This window comes from Eriocheir sinensis, chromosome 4 (genome assembly GCF_024679095.1).
Source record: "Eriocheir sinensis breed Jianghai 21 chromosome 4, ASM2467909v1, whole genome shotgun sequence".
Taxonomy (NCBI): Eukaryota; Metazoa; Arthropoda; class Malacostraca; order Decapoda; family Varunidae; genus Eriocheir; species Eriocheir sinensis.
In genome coordinates, this window is record NC_066512.1 from 22667883 (window position 1) to 22689006 (window position 21124).

A 21124-nucleotide genomic window follows, 5' to 3' on the forward strand; every position below is an offset into this window, starting at 1 on the left:
GCCTGTATTGTCTGGATCCTCTGAGAGTGGCAGTTCAGTGTCCTTGTGCAGGACCTGCCAAACCTTGGGTGGTGTTGACCTTCTCGTTTTGTGTTGGATTTGGTACCATGCCCTCAAGGATTTTCCAGACGTAAATAGCGATGTAGCGCTCTCTTCATCTCTGCAGAGAGTACAGCCTGAGGTGTTTTAGCCTCTCCCAGTAGTTGAGGGAGTCCCTGACCAGCCTCCTTGTGAACACCCTTCAAGGTCTTGGATGTCCTTTACTCTATGTGGGGACCAGAGCTGGCAAACATATTCCTGCCTTGATACAACTTGGGTCTTCCACAGAGGGAGGAGATATTGAGGTTGCCTGGTCTGGAAGGTGCAGAGGATCCAGCCACTCAGCTGTCGAGCTGTTTTTGTGGTGTGGCTAATGTGTGACCCAAATTTGCCGTCATCACTCATCCACATTCCCAGGTCTCTGAGTGTGTGCTTCATCGTCCACTTTGTAGTGGAACTGCTTCAGGTGTTCCTTTGTGCCACATTTAATCAACTAAAATTTCTTGTTGTTGAACACCATATTGTTCTCCCTCAAGGTTAGATTCATTAATTATAATTATTAAATATTTTGATTTTCTCTTGTGTGACATTGGGACTAAGTGTGACTAATGTGAGAAGAGAGAGAGAGAGAGAGAGAGAGAGAGAGAGTATTTTTACCTAAATGAAGATACCAATTTGTATTTTTTCATGACTGAGTCAAAGTCGTAGTGTTCCATTTCTTGAAACCATCGTTATTTGTTCTTTTTTCATGTTTCAGCTACAAACTTTGTTGTCCTACTATTAAGAAGATGGACGATGATCTCTTGCCAGATGTTGTCGGTTTGGATTTGATAGAAGATGGCCTCTACCTGGGTTTGTGTTTACTAATTTTCTTACACTAATAGATAATATGTAAAAGAAAAGTAGGGCATGCTTTGGATGTAGACTAAAATATCATAATCATGTTGGAAAGAAGTAAAGAACAAAAGAAATGCAGAAAATATCTCCCCCAAGTGAAATAAATGAAGTTATGGATGAAAATGGAAAGATGTTGAAAGACGGGGAAGCTGTGAAAGAGAGCTGGAGAGAATATTTCAAAAACTTAATGAATTTTGAAGATGGAGGTCCAGCGGTTGTAACAGCAGTAATTTTGAATAGAGGTAGAGGAGAAGTATATAAAGAAGGAAGTATAACATATGAAGAAGTAAATCAAGAAATAAAAAGATAAAAAATGGAAAGGCAGCAGGAGTTGATGGAATTACAGCAGAAATGTTAAAGTGTGGAGATGTAGTTACTAAATGGATGGTCAAGATATGTGAAGTGGCATGGGAGGGGTTGGGGGGAATGCTAGCAGACTGGACAAAAGCCATCATTGTCCCAGTTTACAAGGGGAAGGGCAGGAGAGGAGAGTGTGAGAGCTATAGAGGTATAAGTCTGCTGAGTATACACGGAAAGGTATATGGAAAAGTCATAATAGAGAGAGTGCAAAGACTTACAGAAGAGAAAATCAGTGAAGAACAAGGAGGGTTCAGGAAGGGAGGGGGATGTGTGGATCGGATATTTTCCTTCAGGATGCAAAAGGGGAAAAAACTATATGCTGCCTTCATGGATCTAGAAAAAGCTTATGACAGAGTTGATTGGCTGTCATTGTGGGACTTGTTAAAGATATATGGTGTGAGAGGAAAACTGCTTAATGTAATAACAGTGAAATGAGTTATTTGAGGAGTGCATGTGGTGTGAGTAAAATGGATGGAATGAGTAATGAAAGGGTGTATGAGCGTTTTGGAATGGGTCACGGGGGTGAAGGAAAGAAGTGTGGAGTGGTGGAAGAAGTGAAGCGACAGACTTTAAAGTGGTTTGGTCACATGGAGCGAATGGAGGAGAGTAAGATGACCAGGAGGGTGTATGTGAGTGAGATAGAGGGAGGGAATGTTAGAGGACGACCTCCAGTGAAATGGAGAGATAGGGTACAGGAGTACATTAGAGAGAGGGGGGAAAGATCAGTGAGAAACTTTGAGCAGGCAAAGAGGGAGTGCCTGAATAGAGAGAGATGGAAATTCTTCTGCCGTGGCCATCCCCTGGTGGGTGCTCCTAGGAGCAGGTGTCGATGAGATGATGATTAATAAAATATATGTCTCAGCTTGTGCAGCCTTGGCAGAGAAATTGTTGTCATCATGGGAGCTCAGTCTATCTATTTATATCTCCGATGCCCTGCTCCCTCATGGGAACTTCCCTCCAGGGGGTGGCTGCGGCAGGTGTCTCCATCTCTCCTTGTTCTGGCACTCCCTCTCAGCACACTCAATCCTGCTATTTCCAACTCTCTCCAATACTCACTCACCCTATTGATCCACTTCACAGGTGGTCTTCCCCTGACACCCCCTCCCTCAATCTTTCCATCATACACTCTCTTCATGAATTCATTCTCCCCCAGCTAAGTAGCTAAGGGAGCTTAGTAAATGTTTCAAGATTCAAGTTTTGAAGCCCACCAAACCTTAGACTCATTTAAAACACATGACTCTTCAATGACAAAAGGAGACATATCAATAGGTAAAAGTATCTCCACTCCAACATTCCTTAAGTTGACCAACAGGTTTGGTGTTCAGAACAATAAAATTACTGCTGTCACACTCCCACAGGGAACCTGACGGCAGCTGTCGACTTCCCGACACTGAGAAGCTACCGAGTGTCTCACATCCTGACGGTGGACAACCAACCACTGCCCGCCAGCATCACATCCCTTCAAGGCATGCACTTCATGTACATCAATGGCAAGTTGCAAAATATCATAATTATCCTTGAGAAAGGTTAATTAAGAGTACTTGAAAACCTGGTTATATGATGGTGCTATTCATGGATAACTTATTGTATTGTTGTATGCCAAACATAGTACTATAACACTAGTTTAATGGAAATGCATTCTCATACTTAAAATCAACCACATGTGTAAGAAAAAATAATATCTAAACCTTAGGAAGGAGAGTGTTTCATGAGGCAATTTCAGGTTGTAGATTAATGATATGTAGGATTGGAGTCAAGTCTTTTGGAAATGTAAGCATCCTTTCAGCAAGTAGGGAAGGCAGATGTTAACCCGTGGGCTTCAGCTATGGGAAAGCCGAGAAGCGGCTGAGAAACGGCATAATTACACTGCATTTTGAGACTAAAAAAAGAGCATAGAACGTGTGTCGGAGTACTCCTCTCATAACCATAAACCTGTTAAAAATATTTACTTTTACTCAAACTCCATTCTTTTTGGGTGGTGTTTGTTACAAAATAAACAGTCTCGTGACGCATGGCATCTAGCCTAGAGTCGCTTGTTGTCTACTTTAGAGAATTTGACAAGTGATTACTGTGTGGATAGCTAATTCAGTCTGCCATGACCTTACAGCACCACCTATGACAAAAAGCCCATCTCAAGATCACTCACCCACCACTATGACCCAGGGCATGTATAGTGGGTTGCTGTATGCCACCACCGCCTACAATTAGCTTGAATTAGGGGTTTTATGGTGAGCCCTTTTTAGGGTCCACCGTACCATAGCCACGACTCGTGAAAGCCCTGAAAAGGGTCTGCCGACGTTCTCAGGTTAATGAGCAAAGATAAATTAGGCTAGACATGATGTCCATGCAAAAGCACAGGTTTTTATATTAGGTATTTATAAACTGTAAAACTATTATTATTAAGCTGCATGTGTGTACAGATATATCATGAAAGTGTGTCAGGAAGTGCTCTTCACTGTAAATGTAGAAAGTGTAGAATTTTAGGGAAAACAAATAAGTAGACTAGTTCATCCATATATATATATATATATATATATATATATATATATATATATATATATATATATATATATATATATATATATATATATATATATATATATATATATATATATATATATATATATATATATATATATATAATGCTTACACTTAGTGGCCTTTCAGTTGATGACATGTCCCATGAAGACCTACTTAGTCACTTTGAGGATGCTGTCAGTTTCATAAAAGATGGACAGGAGAAAGGAAATGTTCTAGTGCATTGGTTAGTGGTTGTAATTATGTTATGAAATTACCTCAGTATTTTCATTTCCGCAGGTAGTATTAAAACTGACGAAATACTTATTAATGCCTAACATTATCAAACAATGAAAACAAAGATTGATATGATGTGGATCTTTAAAATCTACTGTATACTGTATATATATATATATATATATATATATATATATATATATATATATATATATATATATATATATATATATATATATATATATATATATATATATATATATATATATATATATATATATATTTAAAGCATCCTAAAATCTGTCATCTCATGCTCTTCTCTTTTTTTCCCCAATGTGAAGCTATTTTGGAGTTTCCAGAAGTGCTACACTTGTAACTTGCTTCCTCATGAAAAAGTACAAACTCTCTCTGGATGAAGCTCTGCAAAGGTAGGTAAAAGTTGTGGTGAAAATATTTTACTTTCCTTTATTCATACTCAGTATTACATTCACATCATAGAACTTCTCCGAGTCATTCATTTTTCTGTAATGTTTTTCTTGGATCATTGTGTATGTACCTATTTGTAGTCTACCGGGCCCGAGCTGAGCTCTAATAGTCCCGTCTACATATCTACATTCATCTAGCCTTTCCTTCATTTGGTGGACACTGCTCGCCTCCACCCCCTCTTCCCGCAAGCTGTTCCATGTATTAATAGTAGTTCTATGTGGAAAACTATACTTTTTCAAGTCACTCAAACAGGTTCCTTTATTAAGTTTCTTTCCATGTCCTCTCAGCCCCTGTGTTCTGGCAGTTGAGAAGAGGTCATCTCTATCCACCTCATCAAACTTATTTACCAACTTATATAACGTGATCAGATCTCCTCTCTCCCTTCTTTATTCCAGTGTCGTCAAGTCCATCTCCCTCAATCTGTCTTCATACCTACGTCATATTCGAGAGTTCTGGGACCATTTTAGTTGCAATTCTCTGTATCCTTGCCAACTTTCTAATATCCTTCTTTTTGTGAGGTGACCATACAACTGCAGCATGTTCTAATTTTGGTCTTATCAGTGTTGTTATTATTTTCTTCATCATTTCTTTGTCCATATAGTGGAATGAGACCCTTATATTTTGCAGCATCCTGTAGGTTTTCCAAATAACTTGTTTATGTGCTTTTCTGGGGATAGTGTGTCTTGCATTGTTACTCCCAAATCTTTTTCTTCATGTACTACCATTAAGCTTTCTTCTCCCGTCCTATATGTTTTCCACGGTCTTTTTTTTACTTTTTCCCATTTCCATAACATGGCATTTGTTTGCATTAAATTCCATCTCCCATAACTGGCTCCATCTATACACTCTATCCAGGTCTTTTTGCAGTTCTTCACAGTCTTCTTCCGTCTTCACTTTCCTTATTAACTTTGCATTGTCTGCAAAAAGGCTCATATAACTTTTTATACCCATCGGCATATCATATATATATATATATATATATATATATATATATATATATATATATATATATATATATATATATATATATATATATATATATATATATATATATATATATATATATATATATATATATATATATATATATATATATATATTATTACCATTATTGGTGCCAGAACTGAGCCTTGAGGAACTCTACTCTCTACTCTCCTCCAATTTAATTTCTTTTCTCTAATCACCATCCTCATTTCTCTTCCTGTTAAGTAATCCTTCATCCACTCTATAACCTTTCTGTCCATTCCTCCCTATTTCCGTAGTTTCCAGATTAACCTTTTGTATGGAACCTTGTCGAAAGCTTTTTTCAAATCTAGATATACACAATCAGCCCATCCTTCTCTCTCTTGCTCTTGAGTAGAAACATAGTAAGTTGGTGACACACGATTTCCCTTTTCTAAATCCAAACTGTCCCTTATTTATCATGTTTTCCTTTTCTAAATGATCGACCCATTGTTCTTTTATTATACTTTCACAAATCTTGCACATTACACTTGTCAAAGAGACTGGTCTATAATTTAGTGGTTCAGTTTTATCTCCACTTTTATAAATTAGTACATGTTTTCTCCTTTCCACTCTAAGGGCACTTTTCCTGTATTTATGGAGCATGTTATTTTGTCATAAAGTGGTTCCAATAATTCATTTCTACACTCTTAGCACTTGACCAGAGATTTCATCCGGTCCCATAGCTTTCCTTCCATCTAAAGTTTTCATCGGCTGCATCAGTTCCCCTTCTCAATCTTTACATAATTTAGTTTCCCTTCATTACAATTTTCAAGACCCCAGTCAAAGTTGGTCTCTTCTTTTATTTAATATTTCTGCAATTTCTTTGTCCTATTCGTAAAAAACTTTTTTTATTTTAGCCTTTCCACTCCTTCATTTCTTTTTGACTTCCCATTTACGAATTTATAAAACAGTTTTGGTTCTTCCTTACAACTAAAAACTATTCTTCTTACAAATTTAGCTTCCTCTTCTCTCCTTATTTTCACATATTCATTTCTTTCTTTTTTATGTCTTATTCTTATTTGTTTTTTTCTTTAAATTCCTCATTGCCTTATTTCTAATTCTTTTTGCTGTTTCACACCTCTATCCAAAAATTACAGTATTCCAGTGCTGATGCTGGCAACAGGCCAGTTGTAGAAAGTTGCTCATTGCATTGTCACAGCTTTATGCCAGTGTGTTAATTATCTAACTGAATATCTTCTTTCACTATATAATTTCTAACATTTCAGAGTCAAAAGCAGAAGGTATTGCATAGGACCTAATCCAGGATTTCTTGAGCAGCTAGCACTGTACCAAACAATGGGCTGGGACTTGATCGAGGATAATAAACAGTATCGGCTTTATAAACTCCAAGTTGCTGCCAGATCTGTGAAAAAAGGTACTTAAGACTTTTACTGTACTACCATAAATGAATGTGCAGGGATATGCTTTGTACCATGATGAGAGCTGAAAAAATACTCAGTATAAATTATCATACCCGGCAATCTAGTGGAGAATCATTTATCATCGCCATCCCATTTTCAGTATAAGCTCTACCCTGCATTACCCTTACATTTTTCAACAAACAAAAGAATGCAATTTCTTTATCAGACAACTTACTGAATTGCCTGCATCTCTTATTAAAAGTCTAAAGTTAGGTCATCTTTTGCCCTTACTCATTCATTTCAAAGCATTCTTTACATCATTCGCACTTACACTGGGAACTTCCAAGTTCAGCAAATCATTCTCCTCACCACCATAATCAGACCTTTCCGGACCATCACAATTCAGTGTAATTTTTTTTTTTTTTTTTTTTTTTTTTTCATATCCCTAATTATCTCCCCCATATTATGCTTGACATTGCCATTTCCATTGTTTTAGAGCAAATAACTTTTCTCTGTCAGTGCCTAGACATTTCTAGGATGTTTTCATGCTTCTGCTACTCTTTAAGGGTTCTTTGATCTCGATCATACTTTTTGCATGAATGTACAACCTCTCGGCAGGTGCTTCCCTTGGCTCCGACAACAGACTCCAGGATATCACACATCCAGACCCTAACACTGCCTCGGATTGTGGTCCTGTGGCTTACAAATGCAGAAGTTGCAGGTGTGTATAGAAATATCATAAGAGGATAATGTGAATTGCTCTTCACTTTTTCTCTAGAAAGAGTGGAATTGTAGGGAAAACAAATGGGTAGATTAGTTAATTCATGTTTTCATTAAACAAATTTTATTTTACACACATTAAGTTAGGGTGAATGCTTGAGATGTGCATGTTTCTACTGACAGTAATTTTATTCATGAAAAAGAGAAAAAATGGGGGAACAAAATTTGTAGAAAGTGTAGATTTTTTTCATTATATGCATACTTTTAGTATGAATTTCTTTCCTTGTTCCAGGTTATCTGTGATCTGCCTTAAGTCTATTATTCCTCACTGCCCAAGTAAAACACCCATGTGGACTGATGCCAAGTGGACAGAGAAAGAGGCAGAGCTCACGCTCTGTGATAAGGGAATATTCACCTTCCCAATCAGCTGGATGGGTGATACTACCCAGACTTTACAGGGGAAACTCCTTTGTCCAAAATGTCAGGCCAAGCTTGGATCATTTAGCTGGTGTAAAGGTTTGTTAATGGTGTTATGTAATTTGCTTCATAGATTTTTGGTTTCCACATGGACTAAAGTTTTGCATTTACATATTTTGCAAGATTTAAGCTTTTTCTGCAAGATGGCATATGCATATGAATTTTCATTGCATGCATTGTTCATCTTTGCATTATGCCTCCACAAGGCAAGAATGCTTTTGCATAAAAGTCCTTTAAGCCATTTTTCACTAGTCCAAAATCCCAATAGTCAAGAGTTTTAAAGGTATGATATTACCATACAAAAGTTGTCTAAATTTTTTTATGGCATAAAATAATCCATTTTCATCTCAGTGACCAGCACTCTGTTGCTGTTAATGTGTGATTGACTTGCCATTCTCACGGGAAGAGTTGAGGCAAGCAGAATTTCCTGGAAGCATCAGAGATAGGACGCAGCAGCTTTTTATTTTGTGTGTGTGTGCATGTGCGTGCATTTGTGAGGCACCATTGGGGTGTAGTGTTGCCATCAACAACCAGGCTAGCAGGGGACTCACTGATGAAGGTTTAGGCAAGTAGTGTCATGATCAGGTGAACCCAGCAGGCTTTGAGTTGATGAGATTAACCTAATTTTTAGATGGGGTTCATGAGCTTAACTTAATTTTCATATGATGGGTCTTGCACTTATTGTGCTGCTAAGATTTCCTTCCTTACTTGGGCTCTCACTGATTCCTTATTATTTTCAGGTTGCCAGTGTTCGTGTGCAGCAAAGATTGCTCCAGCATTTTATTTCATTCCATCAAAGCTTGACAGGTGTATGCTTTAATAACGTTTATAATGTTTCAAGGAAACTTTCTTTTGTTCCTTTATGTTTGCTTCTCTGCTTTTCCACAGGTAAATGTTAAGACCACTTATTGTTTTTATTGCAAATATGGAGGTGAAATATTATGTTTGGTAAATACACAACTTTACTAGGACTTTTCATATACTTCTTATCCTAAGCTGAACATAAGCTTATAATTTCCATGAATCCCAAGGTTGCTGACAGTTAAGGGAAATATATTATTTTACTTAATTCTTTTCACAAAACACTGAAAATAAAATTGTATAAATTGTTCTCCAAGACACATCATCAGATCTGTGCCAGATGTGGCATAAGGCTATGAACGGCACACTGCTTTGCAAACAGTTTTACCTTTTATATATATTATTCTATATATTTGGCATACAATTTAACCATCATTAAAAATTAAAGCTGCATATTACATGCTATTCTGTGATAGAAAAGCTATCCTGGAATAATGATGGGAAAGTTGATGAGTTCATATTTTAAAGTGACTAATATGAGATAAAGTTATCCTTTGATAACAGCTATTGGTCTCAATTTGATACATTTCTTACTAATACCAGCTGCATGACAAGTGTCTACTACATCAGTGACATTCTTATATGACTCTGGAGCCTCTTCCATCACCAGCTTTGGGGAAGCCACTCGGATGCTGATTCCTTGTTCTTGCAGTTTCATCAAGACATCGCCGTAATCTAAATTTCGCCGAGACTTTGCTCGGGACAGTGCCCGGCCCTGAAAACAAAAGATATTAATGAATTAAATATATGACAAAAACTCAGAGTTTAATAATTTGAAATGAGAATATATTACAGTTGTCCCTTGTCATCAGCAGGTTATTGTCCTCAGGACCCCCATGGATACCAATATCCAAAATCTGCAGAGGTTTAAGTTTCTTATATATATAGCAAATTAGAATTGGTATATAATAACATAAGGAGTCTGCAAAAGGCCAGTAGACCTATACAAGGCAGCTTCTGTGAACCTAACCCCACCTAACATCACAATCCATGGATTTATCTTTTTTTTTTGACTCGTATTGCCACTCACAACACGATTGCCAAGCCTGTTCCACTTATCCACCACTCTGTTGGTAAACCAATTTTTGCCTATGACCTTGTTGAATCTGAATTTATTTAGTTTAAACCCATTACTACGTGACATACATCATCCTGTTTACTTTAAATCACTATTCAACTTGCAATATCTAATACAATATAAATGTTATGTAAATAGTTGTTTTACCCTAATATTTAAGGAAAAATGACCCAGACAGTATCAGCCCAAAGCATTCTGTGGGTCTGATGGCCAGTAACTGTGATGCCACCACTTCTCCTTTCTCACAATGATGCTTGCCTAACTATTATGTCCCATATTACCTTACCTCTAGTTTTACCAGTTCATTATATGCATCCCATCTTGTATTAATGATCACAAATACAGGTAGTCCTCAATTTATGACGGGGTTTGGTTCCGACAGGAAGGTCGTAAGTCGAAATTCACATTATAAATAAAATGAATATTGGTCAAATGTCCCGCCACAGATAAAGCAGCATTCCCATGCCTCCTACCCTTCCCCTCTAGTCCACCTCTGTCCTTAAGTGCTTGTCTCCCTCCGGCACTGCTCTTGGTTGACCTGTTAGCCACACAATATTGTGCAACGTTACACAATGGAACTACCAAATTTTGCCAAGATGGTGCCATTAGCCAATTGGGAGGGAGGCAGAATTTGTGAACAAAGGACATGTTGTTATATAAGTGGCCAGTGTCACCTCTGTTGCATCTTCCAACCTTCTGTGACTGTTTCGTTCAACACTGATTGTTGTTTCCAGTTGACATTCACCTATAGCTGCTGTGGGAATATTGTGAGGGAGCTGTTGTTGTGGAATGCAATTTTGGTTGCATTCAGCTGATCAACTGTCTTGTTTGGCTCACCTCCCCACCTGCAGTGAGTTGTGCAGGCTAACAGAACTGAATGCAGCTGAGACTTGTAACCAATGGAGATAACAGGGTAGACTCTCCACCCTTGCTCGGCTCATGTGCTAGCCAAGTGCCATCTGCTAGATCTAGCAGTATGCTTGTACAGCATACAGTAGGCCTATAAATCGGTAGAGCAGAGACTAGCGACTGTAGCGTGATTAGTATTTGTAACGAGTTCCACATGCAACTGAGAGGGAAGAGTGGGTGGACTGGCCCAGTCCATCCACCCTTCCTCCTCCTGCCTTACCCCAGCCCGGCTGGGCTGGGCGGGGCGTGAAGACAGTGGCGGGGTAAGGGGAGTAGGAGGCATGGGAACATTGTGTAACAAACCACTGCTCTACCTGCGACATGATATTTGAAATGTCAATTTGTTACTTAACTAAGTATTACTAATATTATTGGCCTGGTCATAGGCATGGGCAGTCGTAAGTCACATATGTCATAACTTGAGGATAACCTGTATATTATTACTACCTCGTCAACATGTACATGCAGGCCATTGTACCGTACCCACTGTACTTTTGCACTGAGCAGCAGATTTCAATTAGCACACTTCCCTTTTGTGACTATATCGTTTTCTCATTATGAAATCATCATTAAAGCCTATTTCCACTCTAACCCCTGAGGAGAAAGAAGGAGAGTTAATAATGGTGTAAATTTGAACTGAAATAGCAGAGGCTGGAGAAGAGACACAAACAAGAAAACTCAAGAGAACAATTCTACTCACCGCTCCGTGACAAGTGGAGCCGAAGGTCTCCGTCATGCCTTGCTCAGTTCCTGTCAGCACATAGGAACAGGTGCCCATCGTGCCACCGATCAAAACAGGCTGCCCAGTCAGTTGATAATCCACAGGTATGAGTGGGTGGTGTGGTGGGAAGGCTCTTGTTGAACCCTGTGATAGCAGTGATATTAAATATACCAGACCAGACATGTCATTATCATTCAATTTCCTTCACCCATGTTTACAAAAAAATATTAGCAGTAATAAATAAAAATTGTAAAGGAAAATATGATTGAAAAATCTATACATTGGTTGGATTAGGGGGAAGAGAAGGGGAAGAAAGATGTTTGAGAGGGATAGGCAAAGTTGATAGGACTAACCAATGGCAGTCAGTCTTACAGTAACAAGCTGGCTACATTTGAATATAGAACTTGAGCTTAACATATGAAGGCAGAATGCTTGTTTGATTCTGTTGTCAGTATACTTTATGGTTCATTTAATATGATATAAATGAGCAGCACAAAGCTTCATAACTTACTTTCCTATGGACCAGAAGAGTGCGTAGTTTTCCTTCAATCCAGTGCTGCTCGATTTTGGCAATATTGTGGGAGACGTCGTAGATCACGTGCATGTCCAAGTCATCTGGGCTCATTTGGAACTGTTTTGCAAATGCCTGAAACCAAATCATCAGGCTCTTGTATACACCTTGCATGTAGTATAAGGAAATATAACAAATATTCACTTTCTGCTAAATCTTTTCATTTTCATGCTTGTCTTATTCTTATGGACAAATTTTTACATCTCAAGATAAGCAGACATAATGAAAATCTAAATAAGTAAAAACTACCTACAAAATATTTAATTCAAAGCGAGTTGATGATAGGGAAAGGAATGGAATGAAAACAGTTGTGGATACAGCATCCCACCACCTTACCTGTCTACTGAGGAAAGTCATGGAGGAGCGGTTGACCCAGGCAAAGTTGGCTGCCGCAGCCATGGACTTCAGGTAGTTCTGGCCCTCTTCAGATTTGATCCTGGCACAGGCAAGCTGCCGATCATTAGTTTCAATTTCATCTCTCTTCATGGCCTTCTCCATAGCAACAAGGGCATCTGAAATCATCTTGGACTTAGTAAGAACATCAACAAAAATATATAGCTCATCAAACAACTGCCATGAATGTGTCATGGGGAGCGTCCCACCTGTAGCCACCTGGTGACCAAAGCCCCGAGAGCCAGAGTGGATCATCACACACACTTGTCCCTTCTCTTCAATGCCCATCTTACTGGCTGCCCATTTATCATAGATTTCATCCACTACTTGAATCTCTGCATAGTGGTTTCCAGCTCCCAGGGTTCCCAACTGAAGATGTAATCAAATATATAATTGTTATTTTTCAGACATAATAAATTGGAATGCAAGAACATTATAGATAGAGATGCAATTAATGTATTACTGTTCAAGACATTGACCACATTATTTCCACTGGTCCATGTGATACACAAACCTCTCTTACAATGAAAAGGTAAGATTCTTTGATCAGATATTTAAAACAGAAGCACCAGAAAGAACATGGCATATAAGATTGGTATTGATGTTATGATCACTTTGAGGTGAGAGAGCAAAAAAGATATGCAAGTTATTCTATTGACAGTGCATCTAAAATTTGTGTAAAAGTTATTATCACATCAAAGTCTACAACAGAAAATATATGGGAGTTATTCTATCAACTTACTATATCTTTTATAAATTAATTTCAAGGCATGAAGCTCAACAAGAAAGTACAAAAACTTATAACTCACTTGGGGAAGACCTCTCTTCTTGGCCCTCATGGAAACTTTGGCTGGATCAGCCTGGGCCATGCGTCCATACTCTTCACAGTGCTCCTTGTCTTCAGCCCAGATGTATCCTGCCATGGCAAAATATTGTATACGAGGTCTTAATTTCTAAAGAGGAGAAGTTTATGCTACGCAGTATATACTCTACAGTATATGCTACTAATCTATTATACAAGAAAAGGAAGCAATGTGTCAAAAATATGAAAAAGAAAGGGGACATGAAAAATCACAAATCAAAGTCACATAAGAAAACACATCTTTTCCAGTACATGAGGCACCATTAAATAATATCATGAGCATAAACAAAGCAGATTATGAATTTTAAAGTAAACTAGATAGAAGTAAAGATGATTAATAAAAAGTAGAAAATTTTTCCATTTAAATCTCCCAGTATTATAAAAGAAACAATGAATATTAGGTCCAGTTAAAAGTTCTGAGTATGCTGAGGCTACAATAACATACCTTCCCTGAGGGACCAGTCCATCCCCATTTCCAGTGCCTCCTCCAGGTCTCGTGCCGTCATGGGAATGATGCCCTTGGAGCCAACTCCCACAGGAATGTGATCAAACATTGACTGAGCCAAGCGCTCCTGAAAAATTTAAATGAATACTTTAGAAGCAGACAGTGGAGGTTTGGAAAACAATATACAAGTAATATATATTTAGTATGACAATCATCCACAGTTATTCCATTAACCCCTTCACTCCGGCAACGCCGACGTCGGCGTCCGACAGCGTCACCGTATGGAAAGGGTTAGTCCTCTTCTAAACCTCTTAATCCTTTTCCATTTCCTCTTAATCCTCTTCTAAATCTCTTAAGAGGAAATGGAAAAGGATTAAGAGGAATTTAGAGGAGAATTGAGAGGTTTAGAAGAGGATTAATCTTCTTCCATTTCCTCTTGACCCTTTCCATACTGTGATGCCGACGTCTGCGTCACAGATGGAAAGGGTTAACAGAATTCAGATACAAAATTAAAGTGGATTCTAAAACTTTAAAAACTAAAATGCTAAAAACAGTTTGATGAAACTAACAAACAGAACCAGCACCAAGAGGTCACGACACATCCTGACCTCCATCCACATAAAGTACCTTGATGGGAGTGACATCGCCCTCTGTGAGGTTGGTCCTCAGCAAACGAACTCCACAGTTAATATCAAATCCAACACCACCAGGAGAGACGACAGCTTTTGGGTTGTCCATATCAAAGGCTGCCATGTTACCTGTGAGGAAATCACCATTTTCAGTGATGCTTCATTTCACAAGAAATGTAGTCTAAAAAAATGTAAAGATTGCTGTCTCTGCACTTTTATTTCAATGTAACAACTTCATGAATATTACTCACCAATAGCAAACCCATAGCCTGAGTGTACATCTGGCAGGCCAACAGATTTGCCCACAATGCCAGGAAGTGCTGCAACATTGGCTATCTGCTTCATGCCTGGCAGGAAGCCCCCGATTGACCCAGGCCGGCAAGCGTTCCTCAGCTCCTCAAACATCAGCTTCTCCAAGTGGTCATTGACATAGAATATGCCTTCCACCTTACAATGAAGAAAATAAGAATCCTATTAGGTAGCTTCCAAGTTAACTCATTCCTTTACAAAGAAAAATCTATAGGGACTTCACATGCATCTGAATTAACCCTTTCATTGCTAAACGCTCGCAGCGAGCGTTAGGCGTATTTGCTGGTGGTGCTAAACGCTCGCTGCGAGCTCCACCCACACTCAAATCTCCCGCGTATGAAAGTGTTCCAACACTAATTCTCACAACACAGGATTGCCAATTGAGTGGGTTCTTCACTAAATTTGGTGGAAAATCACATCAGCCCAGCGTGGCAAATCTACGGATGAGTAACTGGTGGATGTTCTTGCCCAATATAACAGCATTTTTGCATAGCTTCACCTATCACCTGACTGATTCTTTGACCAAACAGTTGTAAATATTGCAGTTGGCAATACTCCCTTGCCAGTCTCAAGGAGAGATGTCCGCAGTTCTCTCAATGTGGCTGATCATCCCGCACGCACGGACGTAAGTGTTAACATTCCACACTCCCTGAACATGCATGTATGTTTGTGAGAGAGGCATGCATAACCGACTCCTACAGATCTGGACCTCCTCTTTCCAATGGTGTTTTTGGTTTTTAACTGTGATGAATAGTTTTTGAGATACAGAGGTTAAAAGAGACCCCCCATTGGGCTGCCTGACTGCGCCTGAGGGGATAGTCACGTCCACATTACACACAAGGAAAGGGTTAAGCATAATACAAAAAAAATTATAATGAAAAATTGGAAAAAGATAAAAAAGAAAGATACTTTAACTGTGACAGCTTGATATTTACCGAGCTGAGGCATCTGGTATTGTTGATTAAGAGAGGCTCTAAAGTTACCAAAGTCATCACTAATTACAGCTTAGAGAACATACAACTCAGTATAATAAACTCATACGCCTAGTTTCCAACCAAAATTTGCCTTTGGTCAAAGCTGTCTAACATTACATACGTTCATGTTGGGTTGGAAGCCCTTCTTGATGCGCCAGCAACTGGGAGACAGACGCTCCAGGAACTTCAGCTCCTCGTTATACTGCCGCACTACCATCTTGGGCGCTTGTTCTGAAAGGTAGTAAGAAAAATATTACTGCATTACAAAATATTCTATACTAATAAAAATTGCTGTTAAGAGTGATTTTTTTAGGAATTAATTTAGGGATAAGACAAAAGTATTCATGTGATAATGATTATAAAATGTGCTGATATACATTGTTATACACATGTTGATGTAGACAAAAATATCACTGTAGCACAGGCAACGTTTACTGACCCTTCAGAGTCTAACATAACTCAGTGTAATGTCCAGGTATGGAGAGCAAAGAGAAACTAGCAAGACAGCTGCAGGATTACTTATATCAACTGATTTTACATATGGTGTAACGGTGTACCGGGGGGCATTTAAAGGTGTTGATTAAGACTCAGCTTCCTTAAGGCGAATATATTCTTAAGCCTATATGTACAGGAGCATCTGAGCGAGAGAGACTGCAGGTATGTGTCAGTCGGACTCTCGTGAAGGAGTGACGAGTTACCGATTGGAAAATAACGAAGTTACAATTGGTCACGTACGTCAAGGTGACCTCTAAGCTTGATGAAATGCTTTGTAAACAAACTGAGACGGTAAACACTGATGGACGACATTCCTATAAGGTGGCGTGATCTATCTGTCATGGGTTTTTTCCATTGACAATTGTATGCCTAATTCGTGGTGATATTAAATAATAATAATAATAATAATAATAATAATAATAATAATAATAATAATAATACATTGATATCCTACTATAACACTGGGTTGGTTGTTGAATTCATGAATAAGAATCAGAAGACAAGGTATTTATTATTCATCTTTCTTTGCATCCATTTCCATTGAAAATTGCTCATTTCAGCGATAAAAAATCAATTCACTTATTGTAGTCAGCCTCTGCAAGTCTTTCTTGAGATAAAGGGAAAGTAAAAGGAGCGAATTCCCCCTCCGTATGTTAAGTTAGGTTCAGTTAGTTTTGATGAAGCTTTAAGATTAGTTTCACTGTGCAAGTGAATATGATGGCCAAGTCATGGTGTTGGTGTGTAAATACACCATAGTCACAGCAGTGTGAGGCCATAGTGATTATTTCTCCCTCATTGCAACATGTTGTGAGGATGAAATTATTTTATTTCTTATAAATGAATCTTTTCTTACTAATTTGCAATCTTTTTTGTGGAAATCATTAGTTTCAAGGGGGATGAAGGAGGGTAGTCAAGATACCAGTGATTTCTGACTGGAACAGCTGGCAGATCAACTAAAAACACAGCAAAGCTTACCAGGAAAAAATTGTTGTCTGCCATCTGAGTTGGGAGCCTTTGTGGATATTTACCGAACTGTCAACCACCAGTTTGTTGCAGTCGTGGATAAATACTAATTTCCAGGGGGATCAGGGCACCGGAATTGTATAAAGATGAAGATAAAAATCCCTCAGTAACACAATCATATCCACGGCTTAGTGAATGTAATTATATCTTCAGGCACATAAATAGCCATAAAACGCGCCCCAAGATCACATAATAGACCTAACAAGCTAGTCACGACCCTACGAGCACCATGGGAACATTAAATACGGTAACATAGGACATGCATCTTTGACATCACTTCACATGCCTTGTCAGAGAGAGCAAAACAAACATACGTATTAGGCTAAAACACTAAAGCAGGTTAAACACACTCACACACTCACCAGGACGGGGCCACCAGCTGTAATGTCACCCTGCTTGTGCCTGGCGGGGTGTGCGGTGGGGCTCAGGGGGCGTGGGCGGGGCTGGGGTGAGGGCGTGGGTGTTGCTGTGCCGCTGCCGCCGCGTGTCGCTGTGCCGCCGCCTGTCCGCCACGCCGCAGCGCCGCCACAGTCCCCCCCGCCGCCGCACCGTTTTCTGTCACTACTACTGGAAGAAAACGGTATCATTATTTTAAACATAAACTCCTTTGGTATGTCAGATATATGCATGTCTTAAGTTACTGTATTTAATGTTTCAGTGTTGTTCGTAGGGTAATGACTAACATGTTGCGTCTGTTATGTGTTCTTGAAGTGTGTTTTAGGGATGTTTATGTGCCTAAGGATCTAATATTTTGAACATGAACTCCTTTAGTATAAGTGTAGCCTACTCGAGAAGAAATTAAAAGATAGGGGCCGGTCAGGGAGGAGGTTGTGAAGGTCAGGGTGGGAATGAAGATGGTGGTGGAGGTTGAGGACAAGAAGTGTTGAGGAGATAACCACTTTCTTGATTTGAAGCACAGATATCTACATGGATGGGCAAATATTTTAATCATCCAGCCATCAGTCCGCATGGCAGTTGAGGGCGAACCATGCAATATAGACAAGTATAATTACTGATAACGAAGTTAGTTAGCTAAATAAATGGCCTGCTATTTTTGTCAATTTTCTGAGCTATTACAGAGCTTACTCTATAATTAGTCATCATGAGATACAACTGATTTCAAACACTTTTCTGTGGGTGTAAATTAGCAACCATCTCACTACTTACTTTCTTCTTTGCAGCAGAAAAAGTTTGGTACTTACTGGATTTGGGCATTTGTCATTTCCTTTTTCACCCATGCACTTTTTTTTTCTCTTAATGCTTTGGAGTCTTCCTGGTTGCTACTGTCCCTGATCAACTGTTCATTCTACTTACTGGAAGGGCAAACTATACTTAAGATTTGCATCTCTGGAAAGGTAGTGAGTGAAAACTTAATTAAGTTTGAAGATGGGCATAACAAGGGTGATATAAATGAGGTTCTTGTAGTAACTAGAAGTCCAGGATCAGACTCATAATAATGGGTGTTAAATAAATTGAGATTTAATTAAGACATTGGCCTTCTCCATCAAGGTTGTCTCTTACAGAAACAACCCCATGAGCAGGGTTGACTAAATACGGTAAATACGCCACATGCCCATAAAGCAGGAGTTACATCAATGGAAACAGTTAAAGGGCATAACAAACAGAAAAACAAAAGCTCATCGTTCATGGAATAGGCAAGCAATAGGCCTCAATTCAGTGTCAGAGTAATTGCCACTCTGACAGTGTCAGATTGGCATAGTGTATAAATACACTATGCTTCTGCAGTCACTAATTATCAAAGCTGCCTGTGCCTTTTCCACTCACTTGCTCGTGTCAAGGTGAGAAAAGAAGCACGAGGATAATGTCGGCACTGTACAAACTGTTTCTGTTTTCTACCTTGCTCCTAAATATAATCTTTTGAAGAAGAAAGTATTTTCCAGTGATTTAGGGGAAAATGAAAAATAGGAATACAGTGAAATGATAATGAAAATATCTTTCACAATACATTCTAAACTCTCATTTTTATAATATTGACCTTTACAGCACTGTCAGTGTTATGGCAGGTAGGGGTGTCACATTTCAAAATATATATTCAAAGATGCAGTTGAAAATACATGATTGGGGACATTATCCTATATCAACAATGTGTCCTGATTATTATATTGTAAAGCCTATACATCAGTAATAAATAACTGTCCTGTTATTAAAATATACAATTTGTCAAAATGATCAATGCCATTGAGGAAACTGATCAGTGGGCAGCATTGGCTGTAACAAGCTCAAACCACTGCCTCAGGGCTGTGGCTAAAGCATCTGGCAGAGTGTCGATGTCTCGCACCACTAAGAAAAAGGGGAAGGGGAAGGACTCCACTAATGGCTTCATCACACCATCCTCATACACCAATGTGTCATAGAAGGAATACTTGTTATCCTTTGCATCCAAGACCAGGAAGACAATAAATATCCTGGAAGCTCGAGCAGCCCTCACAGCTGCCTTGACTGCCTCCATCCTGGTTTGAGTTTGGCCATCACTCAAGATCAGCAGTAGTTGGGCAGTGTCAGGGTGGCCGTGGCTCCCAGAGATGTGGGAACTATTGAGGATGGCAACACTGTCCTCCAGCATACGTCCAAAATTGGTAATTTTCTGGTCAAATTTCAAGTTTTGGAGAATCCTGCTTCCTGAAGCTTCACTGAATGGCTGATCTAGAGGATGAAGAATTTTTGTGGTGGCTCCAAAGCTGATGACCCCCAGCTGACCCACCTCCAGCAGGGTGAGGGCACGCGTCACCAGGGCCACACTCTCCACTGCAAGACTGCCTGCCCGGGCCTCAGTCATGGATTCTGAGTCATCCACAGCCACTAGGATTTGATAGGTCCTTTTACTGGGCTGTGTCCTCCTGAGCCAGATTTTATCTTTACGAAACTGTGAGGCAATATAGGGAATCACTTTTCTCATGTTGAGCCGCTTTCCAGTCCTGTAGTCACCCTTCAGTCTGGCCGCCTGTGTGGGCTCCAGGATGAGACGCAGCTGCTCACACAGTTGCAGTGCCACTGGGGCCACTCGGGCCTCCTGCTTGGCCCATGTTGATCCTTCCAGTTCATTGTGTGTGCTCACTACTTCAATTTGACGCCTTGTCTTCTCTATGTCCTCATCAAATGTGGCGACAGGTTTGTCCTTTTCTGTTTCTGTAATATGAAATTCATGTATGTAAAACTGAACTGGCATTAGGGATTGAATATATCAACTCACAGTCTGGCTGCTTTATTTATTACTGAGATGTATATGAAGGAGATTATAGAGATTGAAAAACCCTATGCTACAGAGCAATGATAGAAGATACTGAAGAAACTTAAAACCCTGAACACAACCCTCACACAGCAGGTAAGTTTACAGGTGTTAGGGATATGACAGTCACCTTCGTCTGGCACCAGGGTGTGAAAGAAGGTCTCAGGCGCCCGCTGGACGGTACTCTCTAGCACCACCTCTCCTTCTGTCACCATCTGAGCCTCTCCCTCTGCCTGTGGGTCCTGGTGGCCTTTGTTCTGTTCCTTTCGTTCTCCATCTTTCCCCTCCTGGCTGGTGGCTTCTTTCTCTTCCATGGCTTCTCCAAGTTCTTCCTCATCAACCTGCACAAGAATTATTTTGATCATATTGAAACACACACACACACATACACACACACACACACACACAAATAAATAAATAAATAAATAAAGAATGTGCAGACTGTAGGATATAAGATGCTTGAGGGAGCTAGGAAGTGATGATATCATGTGACAAATAGTGGATAGTG

At 39.3% G+C, this 21124-nt stretch overlaps 3 protein-coding genes across 8 annotated transcripts in view; 1 reads left to right on the forward strand and 2 right to left on the reverse strand.

Moving 5' to 3' along the window:
• LOC127010018 (dual specificity protein phosphatase MPK-4-like) overlaps positions 1 to 9070 on the forward strand; it is a 10761-nt gene extending 1691 nt beyond the window's left edge. The window contains exons 2-10 of one of the 4 annotated variants that reach the window (XM_050883750.1): positions 328 to 456; positions 797 to 891; positions 2655 to 2786; positions 3964 to 4060; positions 4392 to 4478; positions 6768 to 6916; positions 7521 to 7623; positions 7915 to 8138; positions 8840 to 9070. In XM_050883750.1, coding sequence (XP_050739707.1) covers positions 413 to 456; positions 797 to 891; positions 2655 to 2786; positions 3964 to 4060; positions 4392 to 4478; positions 6768 to 6916; positions 7521 to 7623; positions 7915 to 8138; positions 8840 to 8919 — 1011 coding nt within the window. In that variant the 5' untranslated portion in view covers positions 328 to 412 and the 3' untranslated portion in view covers positions 8920 to 9070. Of the gene's footprint in view, positions 1 to 327; positions 457 to 796; positions 892 to 2654; positions 2787 to 3963; positions 4061 to 4391; positions 4479 to 6767; positions 6917 to 7520; positions 7624 to 7914 lie in introns of all 4 variants that reach the window. The other 3 variants (XM_050883725.1, XM_050883741.1, XM_050883733.1) reach the window with 3 other exon arrangements.
• On the reverse strand, positions 9000 to 17903 carry LOC127010010 (RNA-splicing ligase RtcB homolog). Of its 2 annotated transcripts, none has more exons than XM_050883713.1 (11): positions 17732 to 17903; positions 15973 to 16082; positions 14820 to 15015; positions 14567 to 14697; positions 13940 to 14066; positions 13442 to 13548; positions 12842 to 13001; positions 12576 to 12751; positions 12180 to 12314; positions 11648 to 11812; positions 9000 to 9675 (listed from the first exon to the last, which is right to left on the reverse strand). In XM_050883713.1, the coding sequence occupies exons 2-11, from the start codon at positions 16066 to 16068 to the stop codon at positions 9448 to 9450; spliced, it is 1521 nt and encodes a 506-aa protein (XP_050739670.1). In that variant the 5' UTR covers positions 16069 to 16082; positions 17732 to 17903; the 3' UTR covers positions 9000 to 9447. The 2 variants fall into 2 exon arrangements, with proteins under 2 accessions (XP_050739670.1, XP_050739675.1); XM_050883718.1 differs by having other exon boundaries at positions 17724 to 17863.
• Positions 17904 to 19298: 1395 nt separating this feature from the next.
• LOC127009986 (midasin-like) overlaps positions 19299 to 21124 on the reverse strand; it is a 30264-nt gene continuing 28438 nt past the window's right edge. For both annotated transcript variants that reach the window (XM_050883684.1, XM_050883674.1), the window contains exons 27-28: positions 20747 to 20957; positions 19299 to 20516 (exon numbers count right to left, since the gene is read on the reverse strand). In XM_050883684.1, the coding sequence (XP_050739641.1) occupies positions 19582 to 20516; positions 20747 to 20957 (1146 nt within the window). In that variant the 3' untranslated portion in view covers positions 19299 to 19581. The remainder of the gene's footprint in view (positions 20517 to 20746; positions 20958 to 21124) is intronic.